At 34.7% G+C, this 26,012-nt stretch overlaps 1 protein-coding gene across 1 annotated transcript in view; it reads right to left on the reverse strand.

Annotated features, from left to right (window-relative positions):
• The window catches only part of LOC113068973 (zinc finger matrin-type protein 4-like), a 47,793-nt gene that overhangs the window by 9,924 nt on the left and 11,857 nt on the right, over positions 1-26,012 (reverse strand). The window contains exons 2-3 of the mRNA XM_026241936.1: positions 15,020-15,124; positions 6,757-6,849 (exon numbers count right to left, since the gene is read on the reverse strand). Coding sequence (XP_026097721.1) covers positions 6,757-6,849; positions 15,020-15,124 — 198 coding nt within the window. The remainder of the gene's footprint in view (positions 1-6,756; positions 6,850-15,019; positions 15,125-26,012) is intronic.

Raw genomic sequence — 26,012 nt, forward strand, 5'->3', positions numbered from 1 at the left:
GATACTTTTAATCTTTTAGTGTGATTAAAGTTGATGTATCAGACCTTGCAATGACAAACACGAGCTCAGCTGTGCTCTGCTTTCACATTCATCAGATTAAAATCAGCATTTCAAGGTGAGGCCAGTCATATAAATGAGCTGCTTGCAAAGTAAATAAGTAAATAAAAAAATAAAATAATAATAATAAAAACCTTTATAACCTTTTTATATTTCTTTATAAGAAATATAGACTTATTAGTTAATGAACAGTGCTCTCTTCCACCCTCAATACCCATGGCTGAAGTGCCCTTGAGCAAGGCACTGAACCCTCAGTTGCTCCCCAGGCACTGGATGTATAGCTGCCCACTGCTCCGGGTGTGTGTTCACAGTGTTCACTTCTCACTGCGTTGTTTGTGCACTTGGATGGGTTAAATGCAGAGCACCAATTCTGAGTATGGGTTACCATACTTGGCAAATGTCATGACTTTCACTTTTATTACAATAGTCTACCCTGCTGGTAATAAAGGCATGAACAAGTTTATCCAAGTCTTGACTGGAAACAAAATGTCTAATTCTTGTTTTTGAGATGATACTATGCTGATTTATTTACAGATTTGACATGACTTCTGAAACTAAGGTCTGTCTCCATAATCACACCCGAAACATTTCTGACTTGATTTTTAGTTTTTTGACCCCTAGAGTCAAGGTATGCAATCACCCTGGTTTCTCCTTGCTTGAGGGTTTTTTTTTTTTTTGGCACATCCAACTGTTAATTTCATCAATACACTGGCAAAGTGATTTAATGGGGCTGTAGTTATTTGGTGATAAGGCTAGGTAAATCTGGGTATAATCAACATAGCTGTGATAGGCAATTTGGTTCTTTCTCATTATCTGACTTAGTGGGAGCATATATAGTTCAAGCTAAACAAGAGCGGTGCAATAATTGAGCCTTGTTGGACTCCGCATGTCATGGACGTCCACTTAGACTTATGCTCTTCTTTACTCACATAATAACCTCTCCCTTCTAAGTATGACCTGAAACATTTGAGTACAATCCCAGAAAGCCTGACCCAGTTTTCCAGTCTTTCTAGTAGTATGTTATGATCTACAGTGTCAAACGCAGCACTGAGATCTAGTAGTACCAGCACTCATATTTTGCAAGAATCAGAATTTAAGCAATTATAATTTATTATCTTAATGAGCGCTGTCTATGCTGATTATATACACTGTCATTCAAATGTTTATTTAATAACTGCAGCCTTGATAAGCATAAGACGGAGACAAAGAGAGAGAAAAAGCAATACAAATACAAATCATATTGATCCCAAACTTTTAAAGGGCCATGTAGCCATATACATTTCCGCACAGTTCTCAAGAATTGTACCATTGCCGAATGTGAAAGTGACGTGACATACAGCCAAGTACACACACAGCAGTGAACACACACCCGGAGCAGTGAGCAGTCATTTTTGCTGCGGCACCCAGGGAGCAGTGGGGGGTTCAGTGCCTTGCTCACAGGCACCTCATTCATGGTATTGCCAGCCAGACTCGAACCCACAACCTTAGGGGGAGTCAAACTCTCTAACCACTATGCCACAACTTCCCAGACATTCCAACCTACAGTCCTCTGCTCTACCAGCTGAGCTATCGAAGGCACAAGGCACATAACGTGCATTCATGTTATACAAGAAATGGTACATAGTGGCACATTTGAGTGAAACGTGAACCTGTTCTCATTGCACTCGTTGTCACACAGGAGCAGACTCTCTTTTACACATCTGGGCCAGAGTGATTGTGTCAGAGCTGTAGCTCTGTGTGTGTGTTTGGGACCAGAGTGTCTGCCATCACCTCCCTGCTGAAAGAAAACACACAAACAAGTTCAAACTTCATGGCCTAGTTCTGTTTCACTGTGCCTGTGTGACCTGATTCCAGTGAGCCGGCCAGTGAATGTGTGTTCTGACTGCTGTTTGTAGGAGAGGTAAGGGTGTAGCGCTCTGAGCTCACAGACGTGTTTTCCCATCCCAGCGCTGCTCCGCTCATGTAAAATGGGCTGCTCACTGTCACAGCTTAGGCTGTGCTCATCACTGTATGTGAGTGTGTACATGTGATGTGTGTTTTAGTTCTTCATGATCTCTGTGCAGTGCATGCAACTCATTTCAGTTGTTTTGGAAGTGCAGTCACTGTGCACACTGCATAAAGTATGACAGTGAGCTATATAATATATATTATGTATTTCACAATAAGTAAGGAACTAATTGATTATTTGAGCATAAATACAGTTTTCCTTTCTTCATCACTATCAGTTATTGATGTTTTTTTCTTCTATTAATTAAAAATTTAATACTTCTATTCAGCAAGGATTCATTAAATTAATCAAGTTGACAGTAAAGAAAAAAAAAATTATTTAAATAAATGCTGTTCTTTTCTACTTTCTGTTTATCAAAGAATCCCGAAGAAAGCATCATTAACAGAATAAAAAACAGAACCCATCAGGGCTGCTGTGGTCCCCAGCGAGGACTGAAACCATTTGAATCAGAGAATTTTGCTGGTAAAAGCTTGTTTCTTCATGATTTTTGTTGATTATTTGCTTTTCAGGCATGTGTATTCGAGTCCTGGCATCCTCTCAATGGTTTTCAGGTCCACGGGGCCTGTGCATACAGATTACTTTGATGATTATGATTCCAGAACAAGGGCAAACATTTTTCTCACACTGTGAAAACTGAAGCAGTCAACAAAACCTAAAATAAACCACCAAACATAAGTGAGAAAACCACCAGACACAAAATAAAACGTAATTCCTCCTCAATAGAATGTGCAATGTTATATATATATATATATATATATATATATATATATATATATATATATATATATATATATATATATATATATATATATGAGAATGAAGTTAATTTTACATCTCCTCTCACTTTTTTCATTCAAACTTGCCATTTTCTTCCTTGCCAATGGCTTGTCACCTACACATTTGTCTGAGTGCATTTACATATGACCTATTTTAGGTTTGGTAATTAAAGCAAAGTGAGTATGTTTGAGTGAAGGTGCTGGTGTGTGAAGTTATGAATATGTGTAAGCATGTGTGTGTGTGATGCTCTGGCAGTGTCTGGTCCCATTCTGTTGTTAACAGAGCATTTAATTAGGAGTCTGTTTATCTCTCTCCTCCACTCTCTCATTCCTCTGTTGGAATGTTGGGAAGGGTGCAAAAACAAGCTAAAAATAAGAGCCCAAAGGAAGAAAGTCACAGAAATAATAATTGTGGCGGTTAAAAGCGGCATACAAAAAATAGATTTAAAAAATGAAGGAGAATAGAGAAGGAGAAAAAAAAAAATGTAATATTCTTCAACTTTCATTCTACCTGATGGAGAGCCATAAAGCAAAGAAAGATATATTCTATATATATAAATAATATATCAAATATAATATCACCAAGCACCTTTCCAACCTACTTTCCTCTTTTGTTCTCCTGCGAGTCTGTGTACTTCTGCTTGACATTTTTGAAAAAGAAACTCAAACATGCTTTCCACAGCTTCAGTGTAACTCACTTCCTTTCTTATGAAGTGGACGAGTTAGGAAAACAAGGCGTCGGGGATGTCGTGGCCTAATGGTTAGAGGGTTGGACTCCCAATCGAAGGGTTGTGAGTTCTAGTCTTGGGCCGGATGGAATTGTGGGTGGGGGTAGTGCATGAACAGTTCTCTCTCCACCTTCAATACCACGACTTAGGTGCCCTTGAGCAAGGCATCGAACCCCCAACTGCTCCCCGGGCGCCGCAGCATAAATGGCTGCCCACTGCTCCGGGTGTGTGCTCACAGTGTGTGTGTGTGTGTGTTCACTGCTCTGTGTGTGTGCATTTCGGATGGGTTAAATGCAGAGCACAAATTCTGAGTATGGGTCACCATACTTGGCTGAATGTCACTTCACTTCACACTTCACTTAAGAGGTAACTGGAATGTCTCCATTATAAGAAGCCTGTTTTCACCTGAATGTAAAAAAAAAAAAAGTAAAATGGTAATCATGAAGTAAAATGTAGAATTAGAAATAATGTCACATTGCATGGTACAAAGCCACTTTTAGAGATGCAAATTTGCAGTTGTAAGATATAAAAAGTCACAATTGCCATTATTTTTGGTCACAGGTGGACATGTTTGGACATGCAACATAAATTTTATTATTTAATTAGTGTTATTATCATTAACTAACTAAAAATGTAAACCATTAAATAAAACATGTTTATTACTTAAAATAAAATTGAACAGAAATAAAATATTATAATACAAACTTTTTTTCAGCTAGTTTCCAATGCAACATTTTCTCATTTTTTTTTAAGATAATGTATATAAACCAAACTAACAAACACTAAATTAACTAAATAAAATAACTTACTACATTTTTTTATAAAATAAAAAATATATAAATTAAATCGTATTTAAAATACTGACAAACTATAACAGTTTATTAATGATACTGAATAGTACATTTAATTGATATTTATTTATTTATTATTATTTGGCTTAGTCATTTTTGTAGCCCACATGAATAAGACTTTAGCAAATATAATTAAAATCTAGTAATATAATTAATGTTTTTTTTTTATCTCTTTCAGTCTCATGAGATTTCAAGTTTGGGGTTTTTAGGTCATTCATGATGTGACATGACTGTAACACCATGAAATGACAGCTATAGTCAGTTTTTTGGCATTTGTGTGGCACCTAATTCATTACTATGGCAACCAAGAAGATATTTCTACACTGTAACATGGATCTGATTTCATTTACAGATTGACAGTCCAAACGAGTCCTAAAGTTTGGAATTGGGTGCAGTGTGAACATAATGAGAAACTGAAGCCAGAGAAAAATGTAATTGCTCATTGCTCTTTCTTAGTTTATGAAACTTAATGGAGTTCTCAGTAATGTTTCACATAACTATCCACTTTGTCTCAGATGTTTTCCACTAAAATACCTAAATGATTAAAAAACAAAAACACGTTTGATTTCATATTGACTTACAGACTGATTATCTGACTTTTTACTGTAGACTTTGGTTTCTTAGCAAATCTTCCCACTGTTTGAGACGCTGAGATCTCTTTGAAACTATATGGTATAACATGTCTATGAGGGTCTGTTTCTCAGTACATGGCTGTCTTATAGAGAAAGAGTGATGTGAAAGGAGATCTTGTGTGATTTTCTGTCCTTTGGGAGACATCATTGACAGGGCACATGATATCTCTGACTGATTCCAGACCGATAACTGAGCAAATGTGAGAAAGATCTGCTTCAATCCCTCTATTCTTGACAGAGAAGTCCTTATTGACTTGTGTGGATGTGTGGAGTGGACAAAAATGTTGTGAAGTGACAGACTCAAAATTTCAGTCAGTGAAAGATTGACCAGCACTGGTTCCTTTAGTCTAGAATCTTGTATTTTCCTCGTTTTGTGTTTGGTTTTGATTTGTGACCTGTCTGCCTCAGTTTTCCCAAAATGATGTTTGAAAGTGACAGCACAGTCATCGCCGAAAACTGCCTTGTACCAAGAAGAATTATTCATAAACTGTTCAACTAATGAGTTCTGTATAAGAGCACAGACTACAGATCAAACACAATGATAACTGGACGGTTTTACTGAATGCCAGTGATAATCTAACTTCTCCTAACCTCAGACACCCTTCTGAAAGCATTTACAAATGAGCAGGCACTTTATAACCAGTCAAAACAACCTGTATGAGTCTCTGTTTCAAATCATCGATACACACTGGGATCATTAAGATTTTATGGTATATTTAGAACTGCCAGAACTGCCAGAAAAGAATAAAAAGCCTTGAAACTCTTCATCGCCTCTTCAAGTTGTCTATCTAAATCCTAACCGGCTTGGGTTAATCATGGCTTAATTCAGAGTCCATGAAGACATTAGATGACTGCTGTGCCCGTCATTTGCCTTTTGGGGAAATGGAACATTAACATTCTGTCTCTAGTAAAAAATAAAAATAAAAAAAAACATTCAAAGAAAAATCAAAAGCTCAGTCCCTGTGATCTCCACTGCCCTCATTTAGCATTTCACCGAAGACAAAAATGTCTCTCTTTAGGTTAATCAACAATTATCACAAAGAAAAAATATTGCTAAGTTTTTTTTTTCATATATGTTTTCATTTACACTATGCTAAAACAATTTTGTAATATATAGTAAGAATACAAAATTAAGGTTTATGTAATAGCTCAGATTTTTGATTGCAGAGCACACATCGAGACAATTTTGAGATGAGGTTGAATATTTTTCCCAGAGAAATATCTGAGAGCCAAGCAACTTAAGTCTCAACTTGCTTTCTATTTAATCTCATTGCTATCAAGGAAAAACGATTGACATGAGACATTATTAGTGATTAGTTCCTCTCTGAAGGAATATAACTTATCATTTACTGTAAGTACAGCAGTCCTAAACACTGTTTGGGAACTGAAATTAAACATGCATGTAATTCAAATATATGACTTGTCATTGCATTAGACAAAATATTAAACCACTTGTCATTTAGTTAAAAACATAGCACATGGGCACTTTTCAAGTAAAACACTGCACAAAAATACATGTTTTTTTAGGCTTTATAATATAAAACAATAGATCATTCGCAGATGCGACTTGGCTTGGTATTTCAATGAAATTACATTATGTGTCTGCAGATGTCCAACAATATACTGTATTATTAATAATGAGCATAAGAGAGAGGACAACTATAATCTAAAGTGGAATTTTATTATACAAGCTTTAGAAAATACCGGATTGTCTGGTCTCAGTCTTTTGGATGGTGGACCTCCATCTTCTGGGTGGAGCATGTAGAACAGACGTACTTTGTTGGCGTGTTTCTTGCTCTGTTGTGTGTGAAAAAGAGACAGACAGAAAGACAGCACATAACTGAAATCTGAAGTGTTCTCATTTGATTTGAAATGAATGTAACATATGCCACCCAGTAAATATCCAGTTCTGCAATACTTAACATAATGCACACATTACCAACAATCCAGTCTGCAATCGAAAGGGTTATTTGACTATACAATAAATAGATTATGAATTAAAAACAGGACATACATCATTTTGATCCATGCTTTTGGATCCTGTTGTGTTGAAATAGCTGAAAGTTTTAAAAACAAACTTTGGGCCCTATTTTAACGATCTAAATGCAAAGTGTAAAGCACACGGCGCAGGTGCACTCAGGGCGTGTCCAAATCCACTTTTGCTATTTTAACTGCGGAAAAGCGGTTGGCGCGCCCAGGCGCATGGTCTAAACGGGTTGTCCCTATTCTCTTAATGAGTAATGGATGTTTTTTGGATGTAATGTGCAATAAACCAATCAGAGTCTCATCTTCCACCATATATACACATACATATATATATATATATATATATATATATATATATATATACAGTATAGATATGTATATGTATATCTTTTCTTATTCATGTCATCTACATTGAATATTATCTGCTGTCTTTTGTTTCTCCACCCAAACACTTTGATTATTTCATAGGAATCTAAGGATAGTTTGGCAGTCACTTGAATTTTGAAAAATGCATGCGACTACTTAGCTTTCAAAACATTTACAGCCAGGTACATATCAAATAATCGAGGTGAGTCGGGAGAGCAAAGCCCCAGTGACCCAGTGAAAGCTAACATACCCGCTTCAAGATTCAGTACTGTCCAGGCTTTGAATGTTTCACTCTATGGTGACTTTTTTTCTCCACTTGTACTGCAGGCCTCTCGGGAAACAGTTTTCAACCTGCCCTGATCTGACACTGTATTACATGTATGAGATCAGGCAATATATGAGAGAATTTGAGATATAAAATGTGTCCTGTTGGCAGTCTAACATTTTTTTTCATATCCCCCATTTAATATAAAACTTAAAGCTGCATATAAAACTTAAAGCTGCTCTGCATTTTCAAGTTGGGCTGCGTCAAAACGCTCCACTTCACACAGTGTTTATGCAGAGCCGTTTCCTGAGCTCACTGAAGGAGGATATCTTTCAAAACACTGCTTTTAAAATGTAATGGAAAAATGAAAGGCTTGCAGTTACTACATTTCAGTTCTGTTTCAATAAAATCACAGAATATATTTATTCAGTCAATTACAGTGATGTAATCCTACAAGCAGAAGTGTTTGTATTAGCAGAACATGTAAACTAAAGCATGGTTTTATTCCAAAACCTAGTGAAGTTGACTTTTCCAAACTGTAAGCAGCAACATTATGCTGCCTTATTAGATATCTAATTTTGACCAAAATGAGAGGCAATTTTGTATTGTATCCCTCACTGTTGTTTAAGCAAAAATACAGTAAAAACAGTAATACTGTGAAATATTACTATACATTTTAACTGTTTTTATTTTATTTTAATTTTTTAGTTCTGTGATGCAAAGTTGAATTTGTAGCAGCCATTACTACAGTATTCAATGTTACTTGATATGCTAATTGAATAATATGCAAATATGCTGATTTACTATTATTATCGAGATGCGCTGCTTTTAAAAAAGAAAAAAGAAAAATACAGGATTCTTTGAGTTCAGAAGAACAGTATTTATTTAAAATCTCTTAACTGTTACTGCTGATCAATTGAATGTGTCCTTGCTGTATAAAACTATTATTCAGAAATCTTACTGACCCCACAAACCTTGAATGGTAGTGTGTAAAAACTGTTTAGTAATAAACAGTAATTTAACACTGAAAAATTATAATAAATTATTTTAAACTTAAAAAGTTTCTGTTTTCATATTTCGAGTAGTCAATTAAAATAAGACATTATAACATTGCACAACAGAATAGAGAAGAGTGATTTTTAAAAGCTGGATTATTTTTAACTCATCACATCACTTTTTTTTTTTTGTTCAAATTTCATACTCAGGACACTCAAAAATGCCGCTAATTAGTTGTTAGCGGTTTGGTCTAGCATCATAAGCCCTCTACATTAAAAACTGACCATTTATCTTGTATTCATATAATGCTCATTTAAGTTTTGTACATTCAGGTTAGTAACACATGCTAACGGCAAACTCTATTGGAATCAGTTGTGAGTCAAACCTCCTGTTTGTTTTTAGTGAAAAGATCTATTTCTGTGGTGTTGCTGCATTTATAGAATGATCACTCACAAGGTTCTGTTTCAGGTAGATGTCTATGCAGGCAGTATGCAGCAAGCCAGCTCACTAGATTTTGGAGTACAGCCACATTTGCATAGATAAGTAATCAAACCAGGACAGATTGTTAATGCTCTGATATCACCGTGGGTTTGAGATGAGTACCTTGAATTTGTAATTTAATATGCAGTATGTTTGATTTTAAAAACTGGAATGGGAGCATCTGCAGGTATTCAGCAAGTGATTGATATAAGTTTAGACTTAGATCAGATTGCAGATGATTTCTGCTGGTTCAGGGAAAGGCTTGGATGATTGATATATATAATATTTAGAATATTTAATTTTAAGTTTCAGCTTTATTTTAATTTACAAAAACTGTTTTAGTAGTTTAGTAGTTTTAATTGACAATGACAACACTGGGAAGACTGGTTTTACATAGTTTGTATCTGGTTTTAGAAAATCTTCCATCAGATGAACTGCAATGGGCCGTTGGTTATTAAAAGCATCAGAAAGTTATCAGGCTTGCGATTGTACACAATAGATTTTTTTTATGTTATTTAAAAAGAAGTAAATACCCATTAAACTCTCAGCTCTCCCAAACGAAACATTCTAATACACCGTTGGTGATTGTTTGAAATTAGTTGTTGATTTCATCAAACAAGTAGTGATGCTTAACAGTAAAGGGAATTTAAAGATGATACTCTCAGGTAGTTTTTATCAGTCAGTCAGACTCAGGACATTAAATCCCTCTCAAAGAGATTAAGCACCACAATTTAAATATATAAGCTATATATTTTAGATCACTCTCATATATAAATAACGCTAAGCAGCTCTTTCCACAGATATCCCAAATATATCTGCCATGGTATAAATCGCATACTGTAGCATGATTTCTACTGGTGGACACATTTTTACTGTCCCACAGTAGCTATATACTGTACTGTGTGAGTGAGTTAAAGACTCTGTCTGACTTGGAGGACAGTGAAGGCACAGCTGGGCTCAGGGTGAGTTCAGTGAGATGTTGTCTGTGAAGCAGTCAGACTGGATTACATTGGTCCAGTGAAGAGCTCAGTGCTGAGAGCGGATGAAAGATGCTATTAGGGCCTTTCACACAGTGGGAACCTTTTCATATAGCAGAACTAATTGCGGAACTACACACTTTTTCGAGAACCAGATTAGCTCCTATTCCAGAGCAGGGTCTAACCAGCGCAACTGGTCGCCTTTCTGTTCTTTCAATCGCTTTACTTATATGTCGACATTCCATGTCCATTTCTGTAAAACCCGCGAGAACAAAAACACAGCTCCTCCATCCTCCAGTTGTTAACGATGTTCTTCTTTGTTAACGTTGCTGAACGACTCGCACAAATGACATCGCTGTCGACCGGATTACGATACCTATGTGCTTCAGTAAATTGTGTTTTTAGCTAAAAACTTATACTTATCCCAGTGTAGCTATTTCCCCCAGTTTTATTTTTTTTAATGCAAATGCAAACATATCAAGATATATATCGAATATCATAAAAAAATGGACAATATGGATATATATATATATATATATATATATATATATATATATATATAATATATATATATATATATATATATATATATATATATATATATATATATATATATATATATATATATATATATATATATATATATATTTTTTTTTTTTTTTTTTATATCGCCCAGCCCTACTGTACATTTAGTTCTGGAACTAAACAGTGCAAAAGGCCCTACTGATACACTCAGAATGAGCTAAAAACCAGACAGTGAGGGGGAGAGAGGGGCAACACTTGGTCTGGGAGAGATTTGATTTGAGAGTTTAAGAGGACACAAAGCAAATGATACAGCACTATTAAAAATACTGCGTTTTGGGGTATTTGAATGATTTGGAATTTTGCAGTGCCATTAGTGCAGAGCAGTATGACTGTACAGTATGTACATTTGGCAACAGAAAGTGTCTGAAAGTGGTTGAGGTTGTGCTATACCATTCATAACAGCAAACTTTTTGATGCAAATCTAACTATGAGGATCCCCTTGCAATACAATATCAGACATATAATTTTTATGTATAAAGAGAAAATAAATACACACTATATTACAACTAATTGGCTTTTATACTGCCATTGCACTGATGCCAAAGCAAATATATTAAAATATTAACTGAATAATATTTACCTTGTTTAAATTGAAAGCATATAATCTTTCTTAGCCACTATAAGTAATGTTAGATCTATACAGGTGCATCTCAATGTTGTTAGAATGTTGTGGAAAGGCTCATTTATTTCAGTATTTCAACTCAAATTGTGAAACTTGTGTATTAAATAAATTCAATGCACACAGACGGAAGTAGTTTAAGTCTTTGGTTCTTTTAATTGTGATGATTTTGGTTCACATTTACCAAAAACCCACCAATTCACTATTTTAACAAATTAGAATACTTCATAAGACCAATAAATAATAATAAACCAATAAAAAAATAAACCAATAAAAAATAAAAAAACACACATTTTCGGAAAAGTATGTTCATTTACTGTACATGTACTCAATACTTGGTAAGGGCTCCTTTTGCTTTAATTACTGCTTCAATTTCGGCGTGGCATGGAGGGGGTCAGTTTGTGGCACTGCTGAGGTGGTATGGAAGCCCAAGTTCCTTTAACAGTCGCGTCCCCTTGGAATTATAAGAAGTTTTGAGATATTGAGCTTTAAAGTTTTTGTGTTCCATAGACTTCTGTAGATAGAACCTTTTTGTTTTTTCAATAAGAAATCCCAAAATGTACACAACTTAAAATAAAACATCACATAATGTAAATAAATTGTCACAGAATAAGAATATGTGAATAACTCAATTTTGACAAAAATGTCAGATAGAACCTTATAATTCCAAGGGGGACGAGTGGCCTTCAGCTCATCTGCATTGTCTGGGCTCTTCTTTCTCATCTTCCTCTTGATTCTCTCTGGTGTTCAGGTGTGTTGAGTTCGCTGGCCAGTCAAGCACACCAAAACCATGGTCATTTAACCAACTTGTGGTGCTTTTGGCAGTGTGGTCTTGAGTATTAAAGGTTTTAATGTTAATATATATCATTATGAATATCTGAATATCTTCTCTATTGTTTATTAATTATCTATATTTTTGTCGATATGAACAAAAAATTAAGACAAGCAGGGAAACTGAAATAAACAAGTGAAAGCAGAATGGAGAAATTGACAGGACAGACAATACAGAGTGATATGGAAAAGACAGAAGTGTCCAATCCGGACGGTGCAGGGCAGCTGACAGGTAATAAGGTTTTTCTCTAGACTGAGATGAGACATTAAACCTGAGCTTTTAGTATATGTCCATTAGCTATCCATCAGATTATCAGCCATGCGTGCACATGCTCACACGTAGCATGAGAAATTGAAAGAGGAAAAAGCTCCTAGATATCCGAAAGTCCATTAAAGTTGCTCTGACAGGGGGAGAGAGTTTGGTGTGGTTCAGTCCCGGGAAGGGCTCAAATGCGTACTGTGCTGCGACAGACTCATGCTATCACACAGAATGTCTCTATCTTTCTCTCTGTTTTTCTCTAATTCTCTCCCTTTCCTTCTATTCAACTCTCCAGGGAAATGGCCAGTTGATCCAGGTCCTGAAATGAACTTTTTCTTAGAGTACACAGCAGTCTTTTTTGGAAACTGGGGAAATATTTGTTCCATTGTTTCTCATATCAGGTGTATAGTTTATAGGGATGATGGATCAGATTTTTTTTTTTATTAATAGCATTTCCACAAAAAAAAAAAAAAAAAAAAAAAAAACATTCAACAATGTGAATATTGTGATTATTTTAATTTAAAATCTTGTCTTTAAGTGTCATTAAAAGCATCCCAATAGGCCAGTTTCACACTGTTGAAATTATTCCTAAATGAATCCTTTTTTTTTTTGAGAGAGACTGGTGTTGGACTACCTAAAGGACATCACTGGACCCTTAAAGGACCCCCTGAAGTTTGCTTATTGAGCAAACAGGTCTGTGGATATCCTACCACATCTAGATAAACCAGGGACTTATGTGAGGATCCTGTCTGTGGACTTCAGTTCGGCTTTCAATACAATCATCCCAGCACTCCTCCAGACCAGACTAACCCAGCTCTGTGTTCCTGGAGGACTGTTCGGACTGCTGAAAGGATTATTGGTGTTCGCCTGCCCACCCTTCAATAACTGTATATATCCAGAGTGAGGAAATGGCTCAGAAAATAGCTCTGGATTCCTCACATCCAAGCCATCTCCTTTTTTAACTTTAAATGACACAAGAAAACTTTCTTTGCCTTGCAAATGTTCTCCCCTGCTGTTCAATAAAAGATGTGCAATACTCTGTTTATTTACTTAATATAATCCTAAAACTTTTTTCATTTCATTGTAATTTATATTCTATTTAATTTTATCTAATCTATATACCACAGGTGTAAATACACATTTTGTCTACTTCAGTTTATATATACATATATATAAAGGAAACACACACACATCTATGTGTGTGTGTGTGTGTGTGTGTGTATTTCACATACCGGTATGTTTATTTCTTATCATCTGTGTGTTGTTGTTGTCTCTGTGAACTGTAAGCTTCTGTCACCAGAACAAATTTGTTTGCAATAAAGCTATTTCTGAATCAGAATTTTTTTTTTTTTTTTTTTTTTTTGTGAATCAGAAAATGTATTATGATTCACATCTCTGCTGAGATCATAAGAGATTTTCGAGTTGTCCATTTCATTGAATGATTCAGTTCAGTTAAACAGAACCTTCAAAAAATTCCCTCTGCGGCATATATTCCCTAAGTTTCTCATATATTTCTAATATTATTAGTAGTAGTACTAGTAGTGGTATTAATTATTATAATACAATATTATTAATATAAATATTAATAATGTAGAAATATTATATTTTTAGAAAGCAAAATAAATTTTTTTTGATAAATGTAAAAAACATTTTTATTAAACATTGTTTTGAGTGTCTTGTTTTTAATATTAGTAGTAATAATAATAATACTTGTTCATGAATATTTACATTTTGTCTATTTTTTTTCACATTAAAATGTCTTATTAAAAAGTGTGTAGATTAATACAGTATAGTTTTTTTGTTGTTGTTGTTGTTGTTCTGTTATATTAGCACTTTTTTTTTCCTTAATTTAATGTAAAGTGTTGTGTAAAACATGACTTGGTTATTTTGAAATAAATTTTAATGTCAATTTACTTCGATTAGTCATTTTCAATCTGCTTGGCAACAGCTGGTTGAAAAGACAGTTCCTCTAACTGGCAAAAAATAACTATTTTAAGCCATCTGAGGGACAGTATATAATTATATTTAAATAAATACAAGTAAATTCAGCCTCGTTTAAGCGTAATTCAGGACATCAGCCTAACGCTGTGACATCTGAGAGTGTTTTCTCAAGACGAGAGATCGCAGGGATCAATGACAGAAGAGCTAAAGTGTTACTGCAGCACTGAATATAGCTCACTGGCTTCTCTTTGTAAACCAATCTGGCCAAACGATCCTGTTGAACAGACATCTTCCCTCATCTACACTGATTTTGTGCACGGGAGTTTGTCCTCATTAGCGTGCTCATTAATCTAGTCAATGTGTACTCCATGGTCTCAGGAACCGTACGTGAGAGATGTAAATAATGCAGGAGGATGATTATTTAATGGTCAATCATTGGGTTACTTATGAAGGGGTTGTGGGTCTGAGGAAAGGTGCACTGCATTACAACTTTAAAAGCAGTGACTGAAAGATACATGAGAGAAGCATTTAGGTTACAAATGATTATTACATCCCTGATGATCAATTGATGAGTCCTGCTTTTAAAGTAATGTTTGTCACTGCTCTCTCTCTCTATGTTTTTGTGTGTGTGTGTGTGTGTGTGTGTGAGTCTACACACTCACCTCATAGTGTGCCACACGCTGGGACTCGGAGATCAGCTGAGCATTGCAGATGTTACAGTAGCTCTCCGTAAAGAGTCCTTCATCACCAGCTCCGGCAGACTTCATCTGGTCAAACACACACACACGCACACACACACACAGAAAGAAAGTATAATGAGACTCACAAAACTCCTAAAAAAAAACATTTATTTTGAGTTCAAGTCAAGACAACGTAGTTTGTTTGTGATTTTTCTGTCATTGCAACAGCATGTGACAAATTCCATAAATAAGGCAATAAATAATGTGTATACAGATGGAAACAAAGATATTAAAGAGCTATCAGTGCTGAAATAAAAATTGATTAAAATCCTGTTGCTCTTACCTAGTCAGACAAATCTGATTTGTTGGTTTTTTAAGGGGGTTTTGGCCACTGGTTAGTTGGTCAGTCTATTAGAATAGTTGACTGACCAGCAGCGCGGCACAACACGACAAATCCCAGACAGTAAACTGATGCCTCGTTCTATTTATGATGTCCTGACACAAAGTTCAAATGTGCAACAGTCACTTTGTTCACACTAAGGATGACAACTATAACAATACTGATTGTTAAGTATTCTTTGAAAGAACCATTTTTTAAAGTAGACATTTAATATTATTGTTATATAAAGCATTATTTAAAAGAATAGCAGAGTTCATGCCACAACTATAAACTATGTTGTGTACTTTTACTTGAAACTATGAATTCAAAAGTAATGTTTAGTGCACTTCTCTCATTGAAAAGAACTTGTATATGAAAAAAAGTGCAATAACATTTTGTTAGCAAACACTTGTTTAGCAAATAAGGTATTTTTTACAGCAGTATTCCTTTTACATACATTAGTAGCAGTTAGCGCTGAACTTCTGATTTATATATATATATATATATATATATATATATATATATATATATATATATATATATATATATACTCCACTGTTATATATATATATATACTCCACTGTGCTTTTTTTTACTGTTTAATTTAGTGTTGTCACGGTACCAAAATTTCAGTATTAGGTACCAATACCAGTGAAAATCCATGGTTTTCGGTACCAAAGCAAAACACAAAAACAAGCTAATTGTGTTAGAGCAAGTGATTGAAAAAACATTGATCAAAATTCAGATACAATTTAGACAAAACGAAAATCTTTTAAAAAGAGTTTTCTATAAAACAAAGATTAATGAAGTCATCAAAATCATGTTTTACCAAAAATAGCGTCTTCACCTTTTCTCTTGCTGCCTCCATCTCTACGTGCAGAATGAGCTCGTGCATCATCTTCACGCCAGTTATTCAGCCAATAAAGTGTAGTCCTATGTATTTCAAAATTGTGTCTAGTACTATATTAATTGCAAAGGTTTAATTGGCATCTTTATTTCAAATGACCCGACCGACCACGACCCGAATATCATTAAAACATTTTTTAGATTACTCGTAACCGCGGGCAACCACGTATCCTCAGATACGGCAAACCTATAACATTCCTTTGGACTTTTTTCACTGATCTAATTGCAATTTATTATGAAATTGCTTTATAAATGAACAATACATGTGATGTCTTAGAATCAGCTAAAGTGCTTTCTAATATATGCTGCAAAACTTTAGGAAAATATTGCATCAGGAACACATGACACTTTAAAATGTTGTCGATGCAGCTCACTATGTTGAAATTTGCAGTTTTATACTATTTCAGGTAGTGAAGCTATTTTTCACTTTATGCAGAGAAAAGGTGTGCATGCTTGTCATTTCTTGGCACAAGCTACTGTTTGCAAAGAGCTATGTAACTTGTAAAATTACCTGCTTTTCTCAAGGTCACTCATACATTCAGAATTTGACCAACAGTATGGAAACATGGGATTATTTCACTCTCCCAGTTATTAAAGAGAACAACAGATGTTGACTGAACTAGGCTCAATATTCCTCAAGAATGAATATGATATTCAAAGAAACCACCCATCAAACCAAATCCTTGCTATATAATTGAAAAGTGAAGAGTCGTGAGAATTCAGCATCGCTCTTTTGCCATCTGTGAGTGAGGGCGATTCTGATGTGCAGAATAAATAATTCATAGTGTTGCACTTGTGAAATTCAACTATGGTCTAATCTTGATTCTTGAAGAGCTGAGGAGTTCAGGTACAGTTAGTGCACAAGGACTGATGGGTACACATCAGCCTGACAGCATGTGTCACACCAATGACTCAGAGTGCCCGAGAATCTCAGATATAGGCCAAAATAACCAGGCACCGAAGGAACACGGAGCACACAATCAGATATCAGATTGTCTTTATTATGACAGCTGAGTATATAGTGGAGCTTCTGTATACTGTTGAATTTATTTGACTATGCTTATTACATCAGGCTATTACTTTTGTCGTTTTAATGCAAATGTAATTTGATAACATTTGAACTTTTTTCATGAAATAGCCTATATTATATTCTATAGTATTTTTTTCTAAATAATAGGACTTTACAATTTAAAATGATAACAAATCATTAGTATTACATTACAGCATTATAATGTATGAATGAAAAATGGATATTCAAATTGATATTTACCTAAGATTAAAATTCCAGAACACATTTATTATTGTTAACTAAAACCAAAACTATTTAAACATTTTGTTAATTAAAATAACGCTGAAATTAAATAATACATTTTAGATGAAAAACTTAATTAAACTTAATATAAAATATGACTGGAAGAAGTTTAAGTAGAAGCACTAAAATAACTGCTAAACAAAAACTACAATGGAAATGTAAAATGTATCACAAACACTAATATTTATAAAGATGAAAAAATAATAAAAATGACAAAAGCTCATAAAATTACTTTACAAAAATATTAAAACGAACACTGAAAATATAAACATCTACGTCAAAATATTAAAATAAAAAGCTATTTGGAAAAATAATTATATTATAATGTACAGTATATATAATCCAGACACAGTTTAGTCAAGTACAGTTTTGACAGTGCATACAGTATGTGGTGATTGAGGTGTCTGTTTCATCCTTCACAACCTACAGCAGCATTAGGAATCAACCTGTGAGCTATAACATCATTTGCAAACTGTGTTCAGCACCAAATTTTTACTTGTTTTTTATAAATCCTTGAGTTTATCTGGTTGTAAAATAATGCAGACAATGTGTGCAAATAAACAACATTTATCAGCAAGCACAATACATTCTTATCGAATTGCTCCCTCAAGAGTGCTGTTTGAGTCACTTAGCAGCAACTATATGAGATCAGATTTAGCACACACATATACTGTATTTAACTTTTAGTTTCTGATTCAGGTGTCCTTAAATAACATACTGTGTTTGGTCACTTTAGATGTCAGTCACGTGGGCTCTTTCTATATTAATGGTTCAAACTGCAAAATCTACTGGATTTGGCCAGTAGTCAAACGCTTGGCTATGGGAGACTAATGACTGAACATTCGCTTTTGCTTCGTGGAAGTTTTTCTCTACTGAGATGCTGATTGTTAGAATCTTGATTAAAATAATCGGGAAGGAAAATGATCCTGTGGCATAATAAAGTTCCTTTCTGATTCACTCTGCGGTCTTGTTAAAGACTTCTTTCTATCTGAGCACCAAAAACAAGCCCTCCGTGTGCATTCAGACACAAAACCTGTTTCACACAATTTAATTTTCTGTGATTATAATTGTATTGTGACACTTCAGTGATCTCTCACAGCGCCTAGGTGGCAGTCTAATTTAATATGCTTACATTTTTATTTTCTTAGAATGACACAGAGCCCTATAAAGGTTTTTTTTTTTTTTTTTTTTTTTTTTTAGTTTTTTTATGCATTTATCTGTGCCTTTCTCTCAAGGAAATGACCACGTAAGGAATGAAGTCTACACATCTTTTAGGTGTGGGATACGACTGAAAGCTATTATAGAAAATGTCTAACTGTGCACATGTTAAGCTGTTGCTTTACAGAGGTGCAATATTCCTTTGCTTAATAATGCTATCACTGATGTGAGTCTGAACCAGTTTGTTCACATGAGAGAGGAATCTACAGCACTGTCACATTCCACTACTTACTAAATTGATAGCCTATACTGTGAACATGAATTCAAGCTCTAGAAAGTTCTTTGATCTACTAAACATTTCCTGCAGCAAGATAGGGATCTGACTGAAGCACACCATTTGCAAAAAGCAAAACCTTACCACCACAATGCTAGGATGTCCTGAGCAGGATTATGTATTATTTTGAAAGCTTTATTAACAAAATATAATTAGGTAGCCAACAGGCTGACGCATTCTGTCATTTTTAACTGGAAAAGCAAAGTACTTAAGTTTAAAAGTGTAGTAGAATAATGTTACAGATAGATAGACAGATAGATAGAAGCACTCGTATAGCTGTAGTTAGTAAATCATCTCACAATTTCATGATTACATGGGCACAAATACAATACTCTCACAAAACAGCCCACAAGATGTTTCTTTCCAGACTGTGTCCACATTTGCTTGCATAAGTGTAAAGGTACCACACATCAGAGATGCTTGATTTCGTTTCGTGCTGATTCCCGTCTGTGGGACGTGACGCATGTGTCTAGAGCAGTTCACTCATCTCACTCAGAGTCCTCCTCTTCATTCTACCTCCCTCTTCCATCTGCCTCCTGCTCTCCTGACAGCTGTATGTGACTGTGTGGAGGTCATGCTATCATGACATACAATACAGTACATGCTGATGTTCAGTGATGTCAAAAGTACTGGCATTCATTACTCAAGTAGAAGTATAGATACTAGGGTTTAAAAATACTTTCGTAGAAGTTGAAGTATCAACTCAAGCATTTTACTCAAGTAAAAGTGTAAAAGTACTGGTTTAAAAAACTACTTAAAGTATAAAAGTAAAAGTAATGTAAGGGGGAAAAAATCCCATTAAGAACAAAAGCTTAGGCCGCGCCACAGGGGCCTATTGTGTACTACCCCACCGCCTCAAAAAACATTTTTCTAAAGGCCATAGGCCATAATGACCATAATGTTATATTGAAATGTTCATGTTGAAAAATTTGGGATGCACTAGGCTTCCTGTTTCAGCCGCATATATGAAAATACAAAAATGGTGTGCACATCCCAAACATCCAATTTGGACGCAGGTGCAAGACAACTAAATGATATAGACAAATAAAGAAGTGAAGTCTGAACACTGAAAACTACTGCTTCAGAGGAATTTAATCAAGCAACGTTTCGACCTTCAGGTCTTCCTCAGCCACATATATGCCCATTTAAAATGAATGCATTTTAGTACAATGCAAATACATTAAAGTACTAGAGATATGATGACTAGTTGCCAGTAAGTATTGTTATGGTGCAAAAAGTCAAACTTCAGAGGCTTGTCATCAATAACTTTTAATGGAATGTTTATGTACATCCAAGATTAGCTGCAGGAACCTGCGAGGGCAATGGACAAGAACATTGGTGCAGGCTTAGTAACAATTACACTTGTATGGTTGTCTATTTACAGTAAACATTATAGTGCTGTCAAAATGAATGATTAATCCAAGTGATTAATCAAAAACTAAAACTGGAAAAGAAATCATAATCCTGATACCTTCTTGATTGATAGCTTCTTGTATTTGGTACATACCTCTGCTATGTCCAGTGTTCGGGGATAACGAGTTACAAAGTTGATATAGCCTACTTATCACAACATTGTCAATCGCATCGTCAATCGAAAACGCTAATTTATTAAAACGTCTCGCTACCGAACTACCTACAGTAGCTTAATTTGTGGAGGACGAAGAGAAAGCACTCATTTGGTAAATGAGCCAGTGAGAAATAATAACTTTTAAGTAGGGTCCAGTGCCTTTTCAATACACAAAACCACAAAAAAACTATGGATAACTTTAAAGAACATTACAAATATTTAAAATAAATCCATAGCTTGTTGTGCAAGTTGTGCTTCCCTTAATCTAAGGCTAATAAATGTATTTCACAATCTGGGTCATTACAAAACCACACATAATGTTTCTACTGTATCTCTGTCACTCACTCTGATATTTAGTTAAGATGAGTGCTGTCTGTCACTGTCTTAAATCAGTTCTGTGAATTACTGTATGGTCATTCTTTATAAAGTAGCAACAATGTCATTTTTAAAATACAGTATTGTGCAAAAGTCTTATGGAAAAATTAGTATTTTCTCCCCAAAAAGGGTTTTAAGCCAGTTATTTATATCTTTTGCTGTAGTGTGTCAGTAGGAAATATCAGTTTGCCATTAATTTTAATAATAATCTAGTGCGATTTTGAATGCACAAGCAGTTTGACAACGGCAAAATGAATGTTTGGAAATGTAAACTGATATTTTATACTGACACACTACAGCAAAATATATAAATAACTGTCCGAACACCATTCTTCTAAGTGAAAATACTAACGTGTCTAAGACTTTTGCACAGTAGTGTATGTATAAAGTACGTATGATTAAATTAAGTATATTTAAGTAAGTGTAATTAAAGTATGTGTTCGTTCATATGTGTTAAGGGCTAGATTTTCGCTGGAGGAAACGGCTGTGAGGTGATGAGCGAAAACTTTACAGATGAGAAACCGACTGCTACCTCGTGACCTTTTGTAAACTGTATTTATGACAAAGAACTGCACATATATGGATATTCTAACAATCTATCGATAAACACATACCTTGTGTCCTCTGTTTGTTTAAGTGCGCATGCGCTGCTTCGTTCGCGGTCTTCGCCTCTGTGGATTGAAGAGCGCGCTGAAAGACGGGAGGGGACCGGTCTGACGCTGGTTTCATGTGAAATTTAAGCGGACTGACTCTGAGGCGATCGGATACCGGTTCCATACCCAACCCTACTTTTAAGAAATGTATTTTTTGATAAACGAACCCAAAACTGTCTATGTCCTGGCTGGACTGTGATGTGATTTGTGTCACGTGCAGGTGCGATGGATCGCGTACAGACCAATAGGGTGTCTGAATGGTATATGTTTATACTTCTCATCCAACCACAATCAAATTCACTCCATACGGATGGCGCGATTTATCTGGATATGTTTTTTTTTCGAATGATGACAAGCCGGAATGAAAACGAGCCGAAATGAAATAGCAGTAACGAAGCTATTTTTAAAATGTAAGGAGTAGAAAGTACAGATACTTGCCTGAAAATGTAAGGAGTAGAAGTAAAAAGTCGGCTGAAAAATAATCACTCAAGTAAAGTATAGATACCCCCAAAATTCTACTTAAGTACAGTAACGAAGTATTTGTACTTCGTTACTTGACACCTCTGCTGATGTTGCCCTGTTTCTGTCACGTGGTGAAACCACCAACAGCTTAATATTCCTCCACTACAGCTCTCTCTCTCGCTCCTTACATCTCACCTCATGCAACTGTCAGACAGAGGACAACCACACTTGTTTTCTTGATAAAGTGTGGTTTTCTACAGAGGAAAAGGCAGTGATGAATAATGGGAGGAAAATGGGCCACCTTCCTTTGTAGATGCAAAAGTTCATGCATCGCTTTAATCAGAGAGCATTTGCTCTTCAGAAGAACATGTAGGTCCAACAAAGTAAGAAACATTTCATTTATCTTCACTGCAGGTGGGCTTCAGTAGCTTTTTAACAACATGGTCACACCTGCTCACATTTTTTTTAAGGTCAGGTTTTAAAATATAACTTTGGATTTGTTTCAATTTGGATTCCTAATTAGTCCATTTTATTATTGTTAAGTTGAGTATATATATTTTTTTAAACACCATAAAATGTGGTCTATGAAATGTTTTGTTGATGAACCAAATATTACAAGTCAGTGTTTCAGTTATTTTAGTATTATTTATAAACAGTTATATAGTGTGTGTGTATGTGTGTGTGTGGGGGTGGGTGATATACTGGTTTACACTTTATAAAACTTTATATGAGCATACAGTACATGGTAGTAGATAACATGTTATGTTGAAAGCCTAAGTCTACCAACCAAGATATTTTATTGTAAACAATAACATTTTGTTTGTACAGTAAACAGGTTGTGTACTGTATGAGAGATTGTGACAACTTGAATCGTATTCAGTACTCAAATACTATACCTATCTATGCAATACAGTGGAATACTGCAGTATACAACCCCTATTAATCAAACTATTTAGATATATACTTTTTTATTATTAGGCTATTAGTATTATTATTATTATTATTATTATTATTATTATTATTATTATACCCTCACTGGGGGCTGAGCCCACCTAAAATTAAAGATTTGTGCAAGATTTGTTTTCTTGATGTTTTGATATTTTAGAATAGTGATTTTGAAATGTCAAAATATAAAGCAAAAAGAAGAGATGAATGACTAATAAAGCCAATAAGTTTGATCTGTGCAGTATTCAAACGCTTCTCACTGTGCAGCGACAGTGTCAGTAACTCATTTCTGAGCTTGGACCAGTTCGCTTTCGCTGCACTCAAGTAGGCTGTAGGTCGGAGCTGATGAACTGCAGAGCTCAAACGAGTAGCCTAGTTTTTTGCCATTTGTTTTTTCTCAAATGCAAATAAATAAAATATATATGGCAGCTCTTATGAGTTGGACAAAGCGGTGGTTGCACCAGCAAGACTGCTCACAAAATTTGGTCACACTGGCTGAAAAAAGTGGTCACAGTCTGGGGCCCTGTCATTTATTAAACTGCAATGTTACCTGCCCATCTTTGCAAGAATCCTCATAAAAACATTTAGGTCTAAAGTAAAAGCAAACAGTTGAGAAAGAAAACACATATGAAAGCTTTAAAGGGACAGCAGTCTAATTCTGTCCCCAGTCATTAATGATAATCAAACAACACAAAAAGAGATTTTTTTAAAGCTAGTATTCGTTTTTTTTTTTTTTTTTTGTGATAGTGACAAGAATTATGAAATTTATACGGTATTTTCTTATTTAAAGCAAAAAATTGTTATATTGTGATATATTATCATTACTGTGAAATAAAATTACTCATATCGTGCTACAAGATTCTTTTTTCTGGTTTTGTTATGTGCCTTTGTTGCTATTGTTTACTTGTCTATTTTTACTGATAACCCTATTTAGCTTTAATTTATTTCTGAGTTTTAGTTTTAGAAAATTGTTTTAAAGGCTCACTATTATATACTATAGTATAATTAAATATATACTTTGTGTGTTGTTATAGCAAAAACAAACAAAAAAACTAAGAGACCAGAAAACTCGAGCTTATGAAGCACATGCAAGTTCACTATACAGTATGTGACCCTGGACCATAAAACCAGCCTTAAGTGTCAATTTCTCAAAATTGAAATGTATACATCATTTGAAAGCTTTTGAATTTTTTCATTTAAAAATCTGGAGAGTGCAAAATAAAATCTAAATACTGAGAAAATTGTCTTTAAAGTTGTCCAAATGAATTCTTAGCAATGCATATTACTAATTAACTTCTGATATATTTACAGTAGGAAATTTACAAATATCTTAATGGAGCATGATCTCTACTTAGCATAAAAGAAAAATCACTAATTTTGAGCCATAAAATGTTTTTTGGCTATTGATAAAAATATACCCCAGTGACTTAAGACTGGTTTTGTGGTCCAAGGTCACATATTGTTATGCATAATAATATCATGATTTGATCACTGTATTAAACAAAACTGTGAAGACAGAGTCAATCTGTTGTTTCAGTTTGTCTGGCACTGTTTGTGTCTGTCCAGTTCTGTGTATCAGGCAGCTTTGACTTTTTTCATTAACTGAACTGTAGAAAATCATATGAATTAATATAAAAATGCCAATACAAGGATCTGAGGTATGGAAAAAGTGTCAGGATATATGATTGTATCTACTTAGCCTTCATGACTGACCTTTAGAGCTAAATGAGAGAATGGCGGCAAACATCTGCTGGCACAGTAAATGAGTTTTCCACCACCTGATATCAATAGGCCTCTTTAAATAAATGTGCTTTTAACTGCAGTGAAGAGATACACATTGACAGTCATTCTGACCGCTTTCCTTGTAATATGGTAATCAGCACTATTACATGTTTTAGTGCTCCAACTTTATGGACTGGGCATACAGTATCAAAGATCATTGGTTTCGAAGTCTCCCATATCCACCCAGCAGAACATCAGTCTCTACATGGAAAATACTCTTATGTAAAGGTAGATAAATGTATATGTAAATTATATTAATTTTGGCAGGCTTGAAATCCTCAGGCCCCCACAAATGGTAATGAATCCCACAGCCACGTCTCTTCGAAGTGACCGTAAAAAGTTGATGAACAATTCTTTTTTTTTTTTCACCCATCCGCCAGCACGAGGGAAGCATTAAAAATACATCAGCTAAAAGACTTAAAGAGATCTTGGCCTCGGTTCTCCCTTTGTGATATCTTCCCCCATATTGCTACAAACACTGTGGGCCTGTTTCCATCACTCCTGTGTGGTAAAATAACAGCTCCCCTAAAATGCCATGTCCAGGTATTTGAGGTTTTTATCTGCCGCATCAGAATAAACAAGGAGAGACAGAAACACAGGTAGTGTTCATATACAGCTTGATCTCTAAATTAATGTCATTGGCTGAGACTTTTTAAATTATTAGTTCACTTCCAGAATAAAAATTTGCATCTTGAACTAGCTCTGTGATACACATCCACAAATTAACACATTACGTATACTAATCCTTTAAGGGCAAAGAAATTATAGAGAAAAATACCTTATTTATATGTTAATAATGTATTTTTAATTGCATAAAATTGTCAAATTAAACATTTCCATTTTCTTTGTATTTTCATACAGCATTTACTGAATTAAAAAAAAATTATTACTTGTAATTAGATTATATTACATTTTTAAATAGTTCCTTTTTATTGATAACATGATGTCATATTATTATCACAAATTCAGAATTTATATAATCTGTCTAATTTGTGTTTTAAAATGTTTGTATATTTTTCAGTGAAATGAGACATACGTCATGGGACATTCATAAACCTGGAGCAGTATGTGTAAAATTATGTTCTTTGTCATATTTATAGTT

Source organism: Carassius auratus, unplaced genomic scaffold (assembly GCF_003368295.1).
Source record: "Carassius auratus strain Wakin unplaced genomic scaffold, ASM336829v1 scaf_tig00000295, whole genome shotgun sequence".
In the NCBI taxonomy this organism is placed as follows: Eukaryota; Metazoa; Chordata; class Actinopteri; order Cypriniformes; family Cyprinidae; genus Carassius; species Carassius auratus.